The sequence below is a fragment of the Vipera ursinii genome, assembly GCF_947247035.1.
Source record: "Vipera ursinii genome assembly, chromosome: 2".
Classification (NCBI taxonomy): domain Eukaryota; kingdom Metazoa; phylum Chordata; class Lepidosauria; order Squamata; family Viperidae; genus Vipera; species Vipera ursinii.
This window is the reverse complement of record NC_139513.1, coordinates 270,627,126-270,647,015: the sequence shown is the minus strand read 5'-3', so window position 1 is coordinate 270,647,015 and position 19,890 is coordinate 270,627,126. Positions and strand designations below refer to the sequence as shown.

The window sequence follows — 19,890 nt, the reverse complement described above, 5'->3', positions numbered from 1 at the left end:
TCACCGCCCTGAGTCCTTCGGGAGAAGGGCGGTATACAAATATAATAAATGAAATGAAATGAAATGAATGACTTATACCTAGAATTTTGAATCCCTGAAATAGTCATATTTTTAGACCTGGCATTTGATTACCATGGCATAATTTTTTCTTCCTTTAGTAAAGTATAAAATCCTCTATAGAGCAATACATGACATACAGAAATCCAACATATACAATAAATTGTCAGAAATAATTAATTTTACCTATAAAGAAATTCTAAATAGCCAAATCATGTTATATTTATTTGTTCCTTGCTTTGGGTTACAATATTTCATGTATATTTCTTTATACATAAGAAGATTAAATATGCTTAACAAAGCCAGAATTAAACAACAGAAGATCTCTATAGTATGTGTTTTACAACAGAAGAATCCAGAATAAAAAACTTGCTTCAGAAAATCTTATGCTATTTGATTTGAATGTACTTTAAATGCTGGTAGCCTGGATTTTATAACTTTGCTTATTTCCTCAAGTGAAGCAGGAAAATATTATTTTATAGCAAATAGTGATCATTACCAATATAATAAATAAATGTTCATGGGTTATTCTGTATTTAGGAAACTCCTCCTTACAAATGTTCCTGTATTTCACATATTTTCTTTTACTTTTTCACCTGGCCTACTCTAGTGAGGAAAAGGCAAATAAATACACCCTAATAAAATGGGCATACACTATAATATGCAATGTATAATCAAAAGACAGATTCTTTTAAGCATTAAACTCAAAAGAATACACATATGGAAGGAGGCAGGGACTGAAAGTAACCACTCACATGTAGGTAATCATCTTTTGTTAGTTCTCTCTTCTTCCTCTTCTGGATCAGTTTCAACTATGTGACTACAAAGACATGAAGCACCAAAATAGCAGCAGCTACATATCCTCCTCCTGACAGTGTAATTTCTTTTGCCTTAAGGCACTGTCTAGCACTAAAATATTGTCTGTTTACTTCCAACTGATGCTGCCGTTGATATCAAAAAGATTTAACTCTTCCTGATATATGTTTGAAGAAAGACTCCTAAACTTGAACACTATGTGCAGTAACTCCTGCCAGTATATTTAAAATTTAGGTGAGAATAACAGATATTTTCAGTTCTTATAATCAATGAGGATGATCTAAAGTAGGATTTTAATTATGCCCCTCTCATCTTTCTGCTATAGCAAATTCTCCATCAATTTCATCTTTACAGAAGTATTACTTTTTGTCATTCTTATTCCTAGGCCAGTGATGGCAAACCTTTTAGAGACCGAGTGCCCAAACTGCAACCCAAAACCCACTTATGTATTGTAGGGTGCCGGTTGGGTGTGGCTGAGGTGGTAACGGCAGACTGGGTGGGACTAAAAAGTTCAATCAATCAATTCCAAGTTTGTGTGATTTTTTTTTCCCTGTGAGAAGTTGAAATTGATTGATTGATTGAACCTTTTTTTTTTGCACACAGCAGCGGAGGCCTAAAGCGAAAAGGTTTTATAAAACCCAGCTGAAGGCCTAGGACTGGGGCAATGGCGTGCGTGCCCACAGAGAGGGCTCTGTGTGCCACCTGTGGCACCTGTGCCATACGTTCGCCACCACTGTCCTAGGTCAAATGTTTGAAGAAGCTCATTGAAATATTCCTTTCGCCATTTTATATCTTTATTCCACATTCCATATTATCCCTGTTCCACTTTTAGGAACAGTAGATTCCACTTTCAGTAATAGATACAATAATTCTAGTCACCAGTCAACTTCCTAGTGCTGCCCAAATGCTTGATGACAATTCCCATCTTGCTCAGCCATGAAATGTTTTAGTACTGAACTTTAGCTTTTTCCTTCCTATAACTTATTATTGTTATCAACATCAGCAACTTTCAGTTGATACACCTTTTCTTTCTGCAGAATAAAATATGTTATCTGTAAGTTTTAACCTACACTTTATGATTTGACCAGTTTGTTCTGGGAAGCGATCCTGTAACTTTTTTTCAATGAAAGAAGAGCATATAAATTCTGTCAATAAATGAGAAAAAAGAAAAAAACTCCTTGTAAATGTAATGTGCATCAGATAATATGCCTGTCTTCTCTTTTATAAACTATTAGCAAATAATGGATAGCATGCACATTTGCTTTTACAAAGGCTCTTCATACTACTTATATATACTAAACTGATTCATAATATTACAGTTATACTAGGTAGCAAAGACATGCATGGAAACAAGAAACAGGTTTGAGCAGAAAATATGTTTATATGTCTTGATAAGTCAGCCTAGTTGCTTTTTGCCTTCTTATACATTTTCAGAAATGAACTGCTACAACTTCAAAAATAAATACATAGGTAAAACTATACAATACCCTAGTAATTACAAGACAAGGGCTAGTTTGGTGTAGTGGTGAAGGCACAGAACTAGAAACTGGGAGATCATTAATTCTAGTGCTCCCTTTTAGACAAGAAAATCAGCCAAATGACTTAGGGCCAATTACTCTCTCAGCCTAATCTATATCACAGGATTGCTATTGTGGGGGATGGTTTCTGGCATTAATTCCTAATGACCCCTTCTGAGTCTTCACTTTTACCCAGCAAAACTGTACCATATTCATATCTCAACTTGTTTATGTTTTGACCAAATTTAATTACAACTGTGATATTTTACAGTTCTGCCATTCTTATATTCACTATATATGGTAAACAAAGATAGGACAGTATTCATCCTTGTCTCATTCCTTTCCCGATTCTGACCAACACTATATTTCCAAGCTCACGGTTCCTGTAGCATTTTCTTGTTCACTGTGAGGTTCCTCAAAAATATCTTCTGATCTTCTTTTCAACTTTATTATGTTCCACATTCTGACATAATCTGCACTGTCTAGGGCTTTATTAGAATAAATGAAGCCAAAGTTAATCTGCTCATATTCTTCTACTTGCACCATGGTAGCTATCTTTGCTCATGTCTCCCTGATTTCTGGGAAACTTGCCTGTTTCTTTCATGTTTGTCTCTCCATGCCTGTATCTATTCTTCTGTATGAAAATTTAAGCTAACCTTTATTCAGTGAAGAATACAGTTATTTAGTTCTTCCCACATCCTCAGTTCTTCAATATAGATACGCAGAGTGATGTTTGACAATCTCTATGCCATACATGCCTTTCTCCTTATTTCCCCTGTTAATTTTAACTGCTGCTTCTCCTGCAGCTTTAAAGAGTTCATGAGTATTTCATCTGTACCTTCTTTCTTTTTTGTCAGCTCATCTTTTGACTGCTGTACCTCACTTTCTAGTGGAGTTGGTTTCTGGCAATTTATTCTTCTGTCATCTGTAATCCTATTTGTAAAGGCTTTCAGTACAGTCTTCCCATCTTCCTTTAGACTAATTTGCCTCTATCAGATATCTGAAGATAAACAGGCTCAGACCTGGTTAAGACATGGTTGGGAGACACAAGGGAATTCCAGGGCTGTATTTAGACTGCAAAATCAAAACATGCCCTGGAAGAAGGCAATTTTCTTACATATTATTGCAACCTCCCACCCCCACCCCACACACATGGTCACCAGGCATCTTAACCTACCAACAAATACGTCATTCTGTAGTCCCATTTGTAAGAATTTCAGAACAGAAATTCCTTATTTCTTTATCCTGGTTCACTCTGTCTGATTTGTCATTCCACTTGAATATTTCTACTTTAGCTGCAAATTTTCCTATGATTTCTCTGATCATTTTTATTTTCATTATACTCCTGTATTGGTTGATATTCTTGATTAAGGTATTTCTCTATCTTTGTCTGATGCTGGAAGTTGACCAATATTTCAACATTGTATGACTAGTATACTGCCTGGTTCTCATGGATCCTCTATTTTATTCCACTTCAGTTTTTACAATGTCTCTTATCTCTTTCTGCAGCTCCTCAAACTCCCCTGGAAATATGTTAGGCACACTGTATCTCTTCCTTATAACTGACCTTATACTCTGGTTGTTATCTTCTCTAGATCATATCTTAATATGCCTGCTCTCCTTCATTTTCTAAGTATAGTCCATGTTTTAAGGGTATGGCTCAAAGTCTTAATCATTAAGCTATTATCATGACTGAACCAAAGCCTACTGTTACAGAGAGCAGAAGAAATAAATTATCAGGCTACTAAATAGCATTTATCTCTCTATTTCTTTGATTTTTAAAGAAAAATCTGCCATGTTGCTAATCTGTGAAAAACAAAATTATAATTAATAAAAATAGTGTACAGGAGCTGGTAACAACTACTGCATTAGAATAAAGCTATTTTAATTAACGAAGTATGACTTTAACAGTATTTCAAACTTTTCAGATTGTATGTTTAAACCTGAAGGACTGCCTATACAAAGTGCTTCCAGGCTGGAAAATTCTTTCTTTACAGAATGTAACTGGAAAATAGATATAACTTACAGGTAGTTATCAACTTATAACCATTCGTTTAATAACTGTTCAAAGTTACAACTGCATTAAAAAAGTAACTTATGATCAGGTTTCATTCTGACAAGCAAAGTCAATGAAGAAGCTGGCAAGGAAGGTTTCAAGTTGCAGTTGCATGAAGTCTCACTTAATGACCAGGATGATTTAACAACCACAGCAAAAAATGTCATAAGATTGCATGTGGTCTTGTGATGCATCTCCTTCTGATTTCTTTTGTGATAGTAAGTTGAGGACTACTTGTATAGGAAGTTGTCTTAATTATGGAATGTCATTCATTTCTCCATTAAATTCTGAATTGATTTTTTTAAGGAAGCATAAATGTTTTTCCACTGATTTTACCATGATTTAATACTGTTATTACCAATGAATATACATAAAGAGAGATTGATTTTTAAAAATTTTTTTTTATTATAATTCTATTTTTTAACTCTCTACAAGATTTCAGTAAATATTAAGCAAATTATAAATATTTCTAAATAATTATATAAGAAAATAAAAATAAACAGTTTGAAAATCATGGTAAGTTAAAAATTTATATTTTTAATCAGCAAGAAGAAAGCCAATTTAAGCACAAATTTAAATAAAAAATTCTAATGTGTTCATCAAATATTACCTCAATAGTGGTGTAAATTTGATCATCAAATTATGTAAGTTCCCAGACTAACATGCCTGGAAACATGTTTAGATCTCATTTTTATTCTGCTTCATTTTTTTTCTGGGTTTCCATTCCAAATGAGTTTCAAAATATTCCCATTTAACAGCCATTGCCAAATGGATACTCTTCAGACCTAATATCATAATTCCCATCACCTTCAGTCGGCCTGGACAATGATCATTTCTTAAACGATACTGCCCCTATTAATTGGAGTTATAAATTATTTATTTGGTAGACAGAGTTTAAATAGAGACATTAAGAAATTTAAACACAGTTTATATGGTAGAGGTATTAATTTAGCTTAGAAATACATTTTAGGATTACTATGTCATTATTCAATCAGAATATAAGGTTAAACAAATGTGCTTGGAATATTTTAAAATATAAATTTAAAAATCCTATTTGAAAAAAATATCATCTCTGAGGCAGCTGTCTGAAATGCTCCTTCCTTATTCAACAAGACTTAATTAGTATCCATCTAATGGCTAAAAGATAAAAACTGTGGTTTTCAGTCTTAAAACTTTTGTTGCTGGCATGAGGATGAAACTAAGTGGACTTAAGCTAGGAAAAAACAACTTAATTAAAATGGGATTGTACATTTGTTCTGTCACTTTAACAGCTACCTATTGGTGTGAGTTTCTTCAAAACATGATTGCTCCAAAAGGGTATAGCTTGTTATGGTTACTAATGAGATAGATTTAAAGCATTTTAAAGACAGATGCTACACTGTGATTTATGGAATTTTGTTGTCACATAAGAATGACCTCTTGAACTCTGTCTTACAAATCTAACCTTGCTACTACCCATATCAAGCATTTAATGCACCTTTTAGCAGCAAATTGACAAAGCTTTATCCTGATCAAACAAAGTAGCAGAGCCTCATATATTTATACATGTAAATAAATATTGGAGCCTGAAATACTTGAGTAAGTATAATTCTAATTCTAAGCAAACGTGCAGAACAAATCATGTAACCCAGAAAAAGTTAAGCATATCTAAATCTCACAGCAATCAATGATCCTGTTTATATAATCTACACGTAAGTGTGTAGATTATGGCGACATCTCTATGTTAATGTGCCTGCAGATGGTTATCATTTAGATACAGGGAAAAAACAGTAATTAAAAAAATAATCAAAGCTCTACTGGGATTGCCTTGTTAAACTTTCCTGATTTGGGTTTATTGGTCTGTCAATACTTACAAGCCATACACCTTAACAAATTGTTCACTTTTGCCAGCATCAATTGAACACTTCAAAACTTTCTTGAGGACTGACCTCTACTGATTAACATTATTTAGATTAATATTTTTTAATGCACCAAATTTAAGGAAACTAAAATTGAGGAGCAATGTTATTCTTTTATCGGTACTCTTTTGGAATCAAGAAATTATGGATAAAAGAATGGTTAACCTTAGATATAAAAGATTACTGTATCTAGAAGGTCATGACCTACAACTTGGATGGCATGCCTTCCTATGGTATGAGAAGAATAAAATACAAAGATACTTTCAAAACCACTATATAAGAAATGCACTTCTAGAATAGGAAAAGGTAAAAGTGAAAATTTACATGAAAATACCTGGATGGCTTTCAACAATGGAAGCATTTGTTCACCCAAACCTAATTAACTATGAGCAAATTGTGATTTATAAAGACATTTTGAATATTGAAGGAAATCTAAAATCTAGACAAGAACTAGAAGAACAGGATATTGATCTATCATGGTGGCCACACCTGCAAATTCAAAAAATGAATTTGCATATTTGCATATGAAAAAGATGCTAGAACATAGGGATTCTATAATGAACAGACAGAATTTAACCAGAAAAGGATTGGTTAAGAAACTGTATAAGCACATGCTAAGTTTAAAGATGGAAGAGGAAGAGGAAGTTAAAGAAACAATGAAAACATGGGCAAAAAACTTTGGGCATTCATTACATATAGCTAGAAAACTGGCAAAGACTTTGGGAAAGAAACTCTAAAATAATAAAGATGGTGGCTTACAAAGAAAACCTACATAAAATGTTTTATAGATGACACTTACCACCTGTGAGGTTAACAAAAATGTTTAAAAATATGTCTAGCAATTATTGGAAATGTAAACAAAAACCAGGCACATATTATCATCTTTGGTGGACATGCCCTAAGGTTAAAAGATTTTGGTCAAGAATACATATATGGTTAGAGAAAATGATAAAAAACACATAGATTTTAAGCCAGAATTATTTCTGTTAGATATAATTGCAGGAAATTATGAGAAAGAATGTGTATATTTAATATTACATGTATTAATGGCAGCGAGAATTGTATTTGCTCAACATTGGAAAGATGAAGAATTATCAGCAGAAGAAGAGATAATCAGGAAAATTTTGGACTGTGCAGAAATGGACAGACTTACATTGAAAATGAAGGAGAAAGAAGATTCAGAATACTTTAGAACATGGGATACATTTTATCAATGGCTAGAAAAATGAGATAGAGAGAAAGGAGTTTAACATGTATTAGTAAGCTAAATATTGGAACCCAGACAACATGTTGCTGATAAAATATTAAGGATTGGTGATTATAAAAAATTAATAAAATATGGTTATATAAAAAAAGAAATTGTGGCCTAACTACAAAAGCAATATGAGATTTTTAAAAGTTGAATGCCTTTGACTACGTTGGCTCTTAATTCTGAGAGAAAATCTGTAGCGCATATGTAAGCAATATTAAATTTAGATTCAATCTAAAGATAATCCTTGACTTATGACCATTAGAAGTTCCAACGGACTTACCTGAATGTGAAGTCCCGATGGTTGGTCCCCCTCTGACAGTCACATGACTGCACTTCGGGCACTCAGCAACTGGACCGCATTTATGTCTGTTTTCACTGTCCCACAGGCACATGACCCTGTTTTATGACAGTTTTGAAAACTGGCATTTACTACTGCACTTCGGCAAAACTGCATCCATACCGAACCATTCCCTTTATTAACTATCCCACTAGGATTCTGACTAACCCAAAATAAAGCTTAGGGATAAATAAAAATTTTGTGCATCATTTTGATATTTATTGCCCATTCTCATCTCCCACCATAAGGATTTAGTAATTTAAACACTGTATTATGAGTTATGGGCTTCTAAAGAATAGATAAAATATACTTAGCCCATTTCATTCCAATTTTTGTTCATAACACTTTTAAGATACAATTCTTCCTAAAATAGACATATTTAGAGCCTTGCTGCTTCCTAAGATTTTATACCCAGGCTAGTTTCCTTAAAAAGAAGATTGTTAATGCTAACTTAAAACTACATTTGTGGAATCACGTCAACTAAAGCAATGTTACAATAACATGTTCTTATAGCTAAAGCCTTAATATAGGTCTTTCACGAAAAAAAATTTCTTGTCTGTTTTTCTGGGGAAGATAATTAATTCCATTAAACTCATTAACTTTCTGATAAAATCTGCTTGCAGAACATGGCATAAATGATGAAACTCTGATTTTCATCAGAAGTCATAAGACGACTGATACAAATTACACAGTCCTTTCATTTGCGTCATGATATCATGATGCCTATGACAAAGTGTTATTGGAGACACCAATCACACAGAAGCTCACTGATTTACTTTCAGAGACCATAAGCGCATTCTGCCCTCATCATTTCAGAAAGTCAGAATTGTCTAGTAAGTAATTAAAATGAAAATAAGCTACAAGGCAATAATAATATATTTTTTAAAGGGCACTGCATTTCACTAGACAATCTGAATTGTAATTTATCTCAGTTTGTTAAACTAAACTAGCAATACCCATATTAGAACCTCAACTTCTATAATACCCAAATCGCAATTAGCAAAATATCTCACTTTTTCATAACAATTACCTTTATTAATCCCCCACAACCCAATAATACTTCACAATATTTGTATATGCTACATTTACTGATTTAGATATCTGGAGCTGGTTGACAAGATTCTAATTTATTCCCAAAAGCGTTGTGCCAACATTAGATCATGGGAATAAATTCTTGAGTTTAAATATTTAATAAATGTGACACAATCAATGAAAACCAGATCGTAATTTGTTCAATACAGGTTGTCCTCAACTTACCACAATTGAGCCCAAAATTTCTGTTGTTAAGTGAGACATTTGTTAAGTGAGTTTTGCTCCATTTTATGACCTTTCTTGCCACAGTTGTTAAGTGAATCATTGCAGTTGGCAAGGTAGTAACCTGGTTGTTAAGTGAATCTGCCTTCCCCATTGACTTTACTGAAAAGAAGGTTGCAAAAGGTTAACACATGACCTTGGGACCAGTTGCCAAGCATCCAGAATTTTGATCACATGATCTTGGGGATGCTGCAAAGGTTGTAACTGTGAAAAATGGTCATGTCACGTTTTTCATCTGTTAGCCAATATTTTTATATATAGTGGAAATAAACACATTTATATTCACAGGATGTTCAAAACTAATTAGCACATATAAAACATGTGCCACATAGGAACACATAATTGCTTTGTAAGAGTTAAAACATAAAGTTCTGGCTTGCTTAGTAGTATTTAGTGTTTTTGCTTCCTGTAAATTGCTCACCAAGACATTTTTCTCCTGTTCAATTTAGAATGTCTGCCTTTTTTGCATGTTATTAAATAAAATACCTCTCCAAAGCATTTTAAAATAAACATTTAACTGTTTAACAATACTAAAACAGACACTTAATTATAAAAAAACATGTCAGTACACATATGGCAGCAAGATGAATTATGGACATCTGGATCACTTTTGGCAAGAAATAAAGTTAAGAGTCTACAGCCAAATTTAGCAATCTGTCACTAACAATATGTACGTTCATTTTTGAAGATGCTAAGGCCTCAAAGTGATTTTTAGAATATATTTATTCATCAGCTTTTCAGATCTCCTTAAAAGAACAAACAGGTGACAAAACATATTGCTCAAATTGCCCAGAGCTATATAAACAGGAAAAAATTTTGACTCTCTCTCGACAGACACAACAGCATTCATAATTTAAAAGCAGCTCTAATGCTTCACTGATGTATGCCGAAACCTAGGATCAAAATACATTTTTATGACTAACTGGTAATCCAAACAGAATCTGAGGGTTTGGTCAATTTAGAGTAGCAGCATTGCTAGTAAAATAATATAACAGTCAGCAAATATTACAATAAAAAGATTAACTTTAAGAAGACTTTATCTGATGATTTACAAGACAGCATCAGCAACTGTTCTGCTTACACTAAAAGGAAGCTGAAGACAAACAATTACACATGAACACACTAGTATCTGGGCATTCAGCTTCATGCTACTCCACACCAGCCTCCTCCCCCCCCACAAGAACATGATCCATAGTTGAAATGCACCCCAGTATGTCTCTTCCCTTGTTCAAAACAATGACTAAGATATATATTTTATATTTATATTTATTAAATTTTTATACTGCCCTTCTCCCGAAGGACTCAGGGCGGTGTACAGGGCAATAAATATCGAAATATACATACAAAAGTTAAAAAAAGATTAAATAATTATGCCCAATATAATACAATAATTAAAACAATGTTAAAATCAAATCCAAACCCCAAACCCAACAGACCAGGCCGGATTGTTCAAATAGATAGGTTTTTAGATCGCGTCGGAAGGAGCGAAGGTCGGGGGCCATCCGGAGCTCAACCGGCAAGCGGTTCCATAGGTCTGGCATGCCCACAGAGAACGCCCTCCCCCTGGGGGCCACCACTCGACATTCTCTGATCGGAGGCACCCTGAGGAGGCCCACTCTGTGGGAGCGCACTGGACGGAGGGAGGTTGACACCGGCAGCAGGTGCTGCCGTAGGTAATCCGGACCCATGCCATGTAGGGCTTTATAGGTCATTACCAGCACCTTGAATCTCACCCAGAGGGCAACTGGCAGCCAATGCAGCTCGCGGAGCAGAGGTGTAACATGGGAGTATCGGGAGACCCCCAACACTACTCGCGCGGCTGCATTCTGCACCAGCTGAAGCCTCCGAGTGGTCCTCAAGGGCAGCCCCATGTAGACAGTGTTGCAGTAGTCCAAACGAGAGGTCACGAGCCTCTCTGTTTTAAAGCATATATAGGTTAATATGCAAAGAAGCAACCCTTTAGGCAATTTGATCCTTGACGTTCAAATTACTGGAGTTAAGAAAGTATATAAATTATGATTTGGTGGACCTGGTGGTTCAGTAAGGATGCCTTCCTTTTGGAAATTTATGTATTTATTGAATCAATTTATAAAACTGCTGATCCAGCATAGTAATCAGAGAAGCAGAATGGTTATAATTTGTTAATAATATATTTACTTGTTTGGAGGCGTTTTGGACTCTATATTCCAATGAATGAAGGCCTTTTAGTTTCTCCTTCAAACCATAGAAAACTAGTTTAAACAGAAACAGAACTCATTAAGGATTGTATGATTAAATGGGCCCAAAATATCCAAGAAGTTATTACAATGGACACATGGGAAAAGATTTGGGTGAGGAACGTAAAATTCACACAAGCTCAAAATTTAAGAGAAAATTTTTATAAAATGTTTTACAGATGGCATTTAGATCCTAAAAAACTGGCAAGTATGTATCCGAACTATCAGCCTAAATGCTGGAGGTGTGGTGAAGAAGATGCAACATATTTTCATATATGGTGGACTTGTAAAAAGGTTAAGGCTTTTTGGATAAAAATTTGGTGGAATATGCAGAAGATTTTTAAGCAAAGGATAAAGTTTTGTCCGCTATTTTTTTTGTTGGGAATAATTACAGACGTTACGGTTGTGGACACTAAGCTGATGTTGAATTTAATTACGGCAGCAAGACTCTTAGTAGGTCAATATTGGAAGAAGGAGGAACTGCCGACTATAGAAGAATGGACTTTAAAGGTTTCTGACCTGGCAGAGATGGCAAAGATTTCGGCTTATTTGAAAGATCACTCGCAAGAACGTTATGTTATGGAGTGGAGAAAATGGATTGAGTATATCCAGAACAAATATGGGACTAAGAAGTTTCATGTAGCATTTGAATAAGTCTTCCTTTTTTTCTCCTCTTTTTTTCTTTTCCTTTTTTATATATTTTATATTAATAGTGTTTGTAGTTATCCTATATGAGCTAGAGAGAGATGGATCTCAGAGTTTATGGTTGTTAGCATATGAATGTTTATGATTGGTTTTTTTTTTTTGGTTTTTTATACCTTGTACTTAGCTCTGGGAAGTCGGGGGGGAGGGGGGGAGGGGTAGGGAGGGAGGGATAGGGGAGGGCTAGGGGGGATTGTTAAAGATAAAATGTATGATAAAACTTTTCAATTAAAAAAAACTAGTTTAAATTCTCAGGCTTCTTTTTTTAGTCTCTGGTAATCTGAATCCAATAATTCAGACCCTTAGCACAAGTCAAAAACTGCTCGGACAAGGAGGAACTATAATTCTGAAATTATCCTATAATGTAGCTTCCACTGTAGTATAAACTGGTATTATATAGATTTCCTGGACCATCAGGAACAGTTATACTCTTATTTAACAATCCTCTTTTATATAGCCTAAATTAGATATCAATGCCCCTAAATACTTACTTCCTTTCAAAAGTTCCCCAAAGAATTTGGAGCTAATTTTTTAAAGCAGCTGACTCAACAAAAGAGAGATAAAAGTGTACAATATAAACTAACATTTTGATGAGCTATAGTAATAACCTTTACTATGAGAATACAGCTATCAAATTGTAAAATAGCCATGGGTAACTTATGTCAGCTACAGCTTGCATCAATCTTGTTAACACCCCTTTTATTATTTCAAAAGAATGTAAAGCGATATTTCAAGTTTTGTTTGTATTACTGTGTTCCTTTGGGTAATCCCATCGTTGATCCAGCCCATGAAACAAACTCATTCTTTGCTTCAATAAAACATGTTTGCTGAAATCTGAAAGCAGTACAAAGATCTGAAAACCAATTGCTAGACAAATGTGCTTGCCAGGCACATGTACAAACCTATCTTAGCAGACAGCTACATTCTTCTAAGACCAATCATTCAAAAATAATATAAAATGGCTGATTAAAAATAAATCCTCCACAAAAATGAAGATTAAAAATAAGTAAAAACATAAATGCCATCATGTGAAATATCTTGAGAAAATGATCTTACAATTTTGGTTAAATAATTGAACTCTAATTTGTAAAATCATTATTGATAATGCATTTTATTTAGCTTTATTTAAAATTTAAAATTAAAATTCAATTGCATTTGTTGTAAGGTCAAGAAAAATTCAAGAATAAATACAAAAAACAAATCACATTTTAAAAAATTAATAATGTTCCTTCAAGATTTTAAAGCACTGAAAGCAAATTTAGATGTGTTTAAACATCTAAATCAGCAAGAATTATTTTCTCATTTTATCGAAATTTTAAGGTCTCCTGAATACAAAACAGTAGATTTGGATATGTGGGACGGGGATAGAAAATACTATATAATCAGGTGCAATCTAATGTACCATCAGTTAAGAAATTGTTTACTAATTATTATAAATGATAAACTGAGGTTATTTATTTACCCAAATACTTTTCATTATCTCAACATGTCTAATTGGAGGCTGGGGAGGGCTTTTTATTGTTGTTGACTTGGAATGAGAAAACGTTGTTGATTTAATGTAAATTATTCAGTAACTTTTCTTTCATTTGCATTCAACCCATCTCCCAAATGAAGATTCATTTAAATATGGTTTTGTACCACCTCCTATACAGAAGCATCTTATATTCAAAATACAAAACTACCAAAACACTATAAAAGCATATATAGTAAAATGGATGGAGGAAAAGAAACACAAGTAAAAATGGCTATTTATCTAATATTCATACCATAGAGAGGGATTCCACGGATATATTGATGGAATACATATAAGAGCTCTGGTGGCACAGTGGTTACAATGTGGTTACAAAACTCTGCCCACAGCCTGAAGTTCAATCCTGACAGAGCTCAAGGTTGACTCACTTTTCCATCCTTAGGTCAGTAAACGAGGACCCAGATTGTTGGGGGCAATATGCAAAGCATTGTAAACCACCCAAAGAGTCCTGTAAAGCACTATGGGGCAGTATATAAGCCTAAATGCTATTGCCAATGATTCTTGGTAACCACGCAGATTGATTTTCTCTATGATAACCATAGGTATATAAAAGATGAAATAATAGGTGCTGTGATAAATAACAGTGCCCTTGATACTTTGGGACTGAGAAAACCTGCGCTTGGAGGTGAACTATACATAGAAAACTAGGTTCCTTTGTAACTACTACCATTTTGTTATAACCAAGTTCTGCCTTCCCCACTAGCTCTCTGGAGAACTAGGAAAGGCCTGACGGGTCACCCTTTTCATAGTCTGGTTAAAAACAGAAAGAGAAATCAAGCAAAACATTGGGAATCTGTAGCTCAGCCAAGCTGACATACCTTGATTAGGGGAACCATGATGATGATGATGATGATGATGATGATGATAATGGTGATGGAAGGGACCTTGGAGGTCATCTTCCTGATCATGCAGGAAACCCTATACCATTTCAGACAAATGGCAGTCCAGTCTCTTCTCATCTTAAAAACTTCAAGTGTTGGAGCATTCACAACTTCTGGAGGCAAGTTGTTCCACTGATTAATTGTTCTAACTGTCAGTAAATCTCTCCTTAATTCTAGGTTGCTTCTCTCTTTGATTAGTTTCCATCCACTGCTTTTTGTTCTGCCTTCAGGTCCTTTGGAGAATAGCTTGACTCCCTCTTTTTTGTGGCAACCCCTGAGATATTGGAACACTGCTATCATGTCACCCCCTAGTCCTTTTCTTCATTAAACTAGACATACCCAAATCCAGCAACCATTCTTTATATGTTTTAGCCTCCAGTCCCCTAATCATCTTTGTTGCTCTTCTCTGTACTCTTTCTAGAGTCTCAACATCTTTTTACATTGTGGTGACTAAAACTGAATGCAGTATTCCAAGTGTGGCCTAACCAAGGCGTTATAAAGTGGTATTAATACTTCACGTGATCTTGATTCTATCCCACTGTTAATGCAGCCTAGCACTCTGTTGGCTTTTTTGACATCTGCAGCAACTGCTGGCTCATATTTAAGTGATTGTCCACTAGGACTCCGAGATCACAGTTTCTACTATTGAGCAAGGTACCACCTATACTATACCTGTGCATTTGTGTTCTGTTCCAGCCTACGACCAGCCCTTTTTGAATGTCAGGGACAACCCCTTTTTATAGTCAACAGGCTGGAAAAAACCCAACCAAATTTATTTACAAAGAGTTCAAACAAAAGTTAAACGAAAAGTTCCAGAGTTAAACCAAAAGTTCAAACAAGAGTTAAACAAGAATAACAGACCAGGACTCTAGCAGAAGATCTTCAAACGGTTGCCTTCAGCAACCAGCACCTCCCACACCTTCCCCTTTTATCAGCAGTCCCAAAGTGTGGCTTCTCATTGCCTTCTCCTCGAGTTGCCTCATTGCCTTCCTCTGTTCTGCTCTGCTAGATTGCCTCCTGCTCCTAGTATCCCTGAACAGAGCCAGCTGTGGATCGTCTTCTTCCAATCCCTCGTGCTCACATGGCTGAGTCTGATGAAGAACAAGACGGGAGGGGCCAGGCTGAGAGTCCTGCAGTGCATCAGAACCTTCCTCTGACACCAAAGGCTCTCCAAACCCCTCCTCCTCTTCAGAATCATCCAACTCAGCTGCCGGAACCACAGGCTGACGCTGAATCACAACAATTTGGTTTTTTTTGCCTAAATGTAGAATCTTACTTTTTTCACATAAAATACTCATACAAAACCCTCATTACAAATATGAGGCCTAGATATAGAGGATCCTAATAATAAATCTATCAGAAATGGAACAGGGTGATCCAGTGTAACTCTATTTTTTCAACAGACAGCAACAATCCAATATTATTCCATTTTAAATGTACATATATAGAGAGTAGGGGAAATAGTCATGTGGAGTATTTTTTGACATTGCCTACTGTTTAGGAGAGGCTAGAGAAACTGTGATCTTACCTATGTTGTTGAACTACAAATTTCATAATCCATGATTTCTGCCCTACTCAGAGTAAGAACTAAAAATCAGATATCAGTTTAGTAATCAGTTCTTCTACTGTAATTTCTTGATATCAGTTTTGCTACAATTTTTTTTATACTGCTTACTTTGTAGAGTATATAATGTGTATATATGAACTAAATTTGACATGTCCTTTACTTTTATTGCCAACATAACTTTGTTTAGTGGAAAAATAAATGTATTTTCTGCAGTCAGTATCCCAACAAAAGTTATTTCAGGAAAGCAGTCTTCTATAGTAAATAAAGCACATTGTAATTGCAAGGCTTCAGCATCTGAAGGACAACTCTGCTAACACTTTAAGCAATACTTAGCTTGCTTTTATTGCTTCTATGGTAGTCCTCACATTAAGTTTATATTGTTTTTTTTTATAACATGGTTGCTAATACATGCTGAACAAAAAACTGTTGCCATCTTTGTATCTTCATTTGTATGGTACTAGATTTCTGCATGCTATTAATTGTTTTCTAAAGCACTCTTTCATGGCACAATAAAACAGGTGAACCGCTAGTATTAATTGACTTTAAAACATTAAAAAAAACCATACAGTACATAGTACTGTATAAAACTTTCTACTTGGACTGCAGGTTTTATAGTTCTTACCTTTGTTTTCTTTTTTAGCAGTTCTTACTTAGCGCTGATATAAAAATATTTCTGAACAAATAAGGAAAAGTATGTAGGTCTCTAAAGTGTGCAAATACTCATAAATAATGCCTTTTTAGTTTAGTTTTAGTTTAGTTTTATTAAATTTTTATACCGCCCTTCTCCCAAGGGACTCAGGGCGGTGAACAGGGCATATGATAAAAGTACAAAACTACAAAAGTTAAAATAGAATTAAATTAATGCCCAAAATAAAACAATAAAATATACAAATATTTAAAACCCAAATTAACTCCCCATCAGGCCAGGCCAGCTTGTTCAAACAGGTGGGTCTTTAACCCGCGCCGGAAGGAGCTGAGATCCGGTGCCATCCGGAGCTCCACCGGCAGTTGATTCCACAAAGCCGGGGCGCCCACAGAGAAGGCCCTCCCCCTGGGGGCCACCAGCCGGCATTCTCTGACTGGGGGCACCCTGAGGAGGCCCTCTCTGTGGGAACGCACAGAGTAGCTTATTTTCTCAGACCAAAAGTTTTATTTTATGTTTAATTAATTTATAAATTAATAGATTAAGGCTATGAAGAATTACAAGCAGCCAAGGGCACTCCAAAAAGCAGGATCATACACCCCATATTACCATGAAGACTGAACAGAGTTACATTGACTTGACTAGCCTTATAAATTTGTGAAATAAAGTCAGTCGGTCAATCAGTCAGTCAGTTAGTTAGATAACTGGGCATTTAAACAGTTCTCCAAATGCATTTGACCAATACAGAGGTGTTAGGAAGGAGCAAATTTTCATCAAAAGAAAGTTCTCCAGAAGGCTGCTGTCCACTACTACAAGTTAAGGAATTCAGTATTGGCTCTTAGTTTCTCTACAACCAGTGAATTGATCTGGATCCAACCAACACAATGGATTAGGCTAAAACAGGACCAGATATTTTGTGGTGTAGCACAAAAACACAATTGCTCTTTTATCATGTTGTTTGAGACAGCAATGTTCAAGCATTGGACTCAGCCATCAAATCTCACTCAGTGATTTTGGGCTAATCTCGTTAACTAACCTTTCTCAGAAGGGAATGGGACAACTTGCCACAGCCAACTTATTGTGGCCACCTTGCCATGGCCAACTCACCACAACCAACTCACCATGGCCAACTTGCTGCGGGACAACTCGACACAGCCAACTAGCCATGGGACAATTTACTGTGGAACAATTTAACAGTTCTATTTAATTATTTAAAATAAATAAAGTTATTTTAATTTTTGTTGATCACATTTCATACTGTCCCTCCTTTTGCATCCTTTTTTAATGATTCTATTCCACCATTCTTTTGTTATTAGTGTAACTTTTGTCCAGCAACAACTTGTCCTATGGCGAGTTGGCTGTGGTGAGTTGTCCCACAGCAAGTTGGCCATAGTAAGTTGGCCGTGGTCAGTCGGCTATGGTGAGTTGACCATGGTGACTTGTCACAGACCTTCTCAGAGAACTTTTGTAGGGACAAAATTGGAGAGGGAAATGCTAGATATTCTATCACCTTGAGTTCTTGAGACAAAATATTGGATATAAACATCACAATAAAACTATTGTGAGACACCCAAAGTTAAAATAGGCATCCAAAATTAATCTTTCCAAATTCTGCAACAATTTTCAGTGAATGATTATAACCCCAACTCAGGAAATTTCTGTTATCCAGCTGTTCTCAAAATTTTGCTTGGATTGTCCATTTAAAGATTTAAGGTTTCCCCTGTCCAGTTGTGACCTACTCAAGGGGGCGGTGCTCATCTCCGATTCTCAGTGGAGGGATCCATGCTTCTGTCATCATGTGGCCAGCATGAAAGTACAGAACACAGTAACCTTCCTCATGAAGAGGTATATATTTACTCACTTGCATTTGCATGCTTTCAAACTGCTAGACTGGCAGAAACTAGGGTGAGTAATGGGAACTCATCCCATCACATGGCGCTCAGGTCTCAAACCCAAGCACAGCATTTTTAACCAATGAACCATTACGCTGCCCAAAATGGATTGTCTATTACTTGATCACAAAATTCATTCTCTGCTTTGGAATGCATTTAAAATACCAGTTAATGGCCACTTCTCAGGATGTGCAGTAGTTCAGTCTGCAAGCTGTCTTCTTCCATAGAAAAGACTAGAAGAGTTTGCCAAGAAGATGGGGTCTGGCAATCAAACTTAATCTAGATTTGTTCAGTGCTTAGCCTCAGCAGTGCTCAGCCTCAGGTGTGCTTCCCAAAGGACTGCTCAGAGAGAAGCAAGTGAGGGGCAGAAGGAAGCAAAGAAGCAGAACTACTTCAAGTTGGTGAAGTTTTAAAGCTCACAAAACTATAGGAAAGACAAAATAGGCAGTTAGTCAGATGTGGTACTTTACATAGACTGTCAACACAAAAGAGATCCATAGATGCTAGGCAGGGAAGACACATTCTTTGTCAAAAGACCTTAACATTTTCCCTCGAGTATTTCAGGGCTGCAGCTGCAACTAGCCTAGGAGAATTAGTGTAATCCTTATTAAAAGTCCCTTTTGGCAAACTTTTGTCTAAGCCAGCCAGCTGACAAAATTTACCATTAGCTGAAAAACTGAGTCAACAGCTGCTCCAAATAGGTTACTTGTAAAAGATTTCAAAGGATGAAGCAACCCAACCACAGAAACCCTATCACTTAACATTGAAATGACAATAGAAATAACAATAGCACTTAGACTTATATGCCACTTCATAGAGCTTTACAGCCCTCTCTAAGCAGTTTTACAGAGTCAGCATATTGTCCCCAACAATCTGGTTCTTCATTTTATCGATCTCGGAAGGATGGAAGGCTGAGTCAACCTTGTGCTGGTGAGACTCTAACTCTGGCAGTTAGCAGAATTGGACTATATTACTGCATTCTAACCACTGTGCTATCACACTGTAATATGGGACTTGTACCTGCTGGAAATGTCTTCTTTCTTGTTAAGTCCCTTCTAGAAATGCTGATTGGGAACTGACCAAAGTTTGACAAAGGTAGGTGGCTATATAAATATTTAACTAAATATATATATAAAGGCTTCCTTATTGGTAAGAATGGGATCTAGCTGGCTGCTATGAATATTTTAAATATATGCTTGGACATTCTTAGA

At 35.6% G+C, this 19,890-nt stretch overlaps 1 protein-coding gene across 3 annotated transcripts in view; it reads right to left on the bottom strand.

Moving 5' to 3' along the window:
* Nucleotides 1–19,890, bottom strand: part of ARL15 (ARF like GTPase 15) — a 166,952-nt gene that overhangs the window by 60,505 nt on the left and 86,557 nt on the right. For 2 of the 3 annotated variants that reach the window (XM_083355550.1, XM_083355548.1), the window contains exon 5: nt 15,149–15,668. The exons of the other annotated variant lie outside the window; for it this stretch is intronic. In XM_083355550.1, the coding sequence (XP_083211676.1) occupies nt 15,474–15,668 (195 nt within the window). In that variant the 3' untranslated portion in view covers nt 15,149–15,473. Of the gene's footprint in view, nt 1–15,148; nt 15,669–19,890 lie in introns of those variants that run through there. 3 annotated transcript variants of the gene reach the window in all.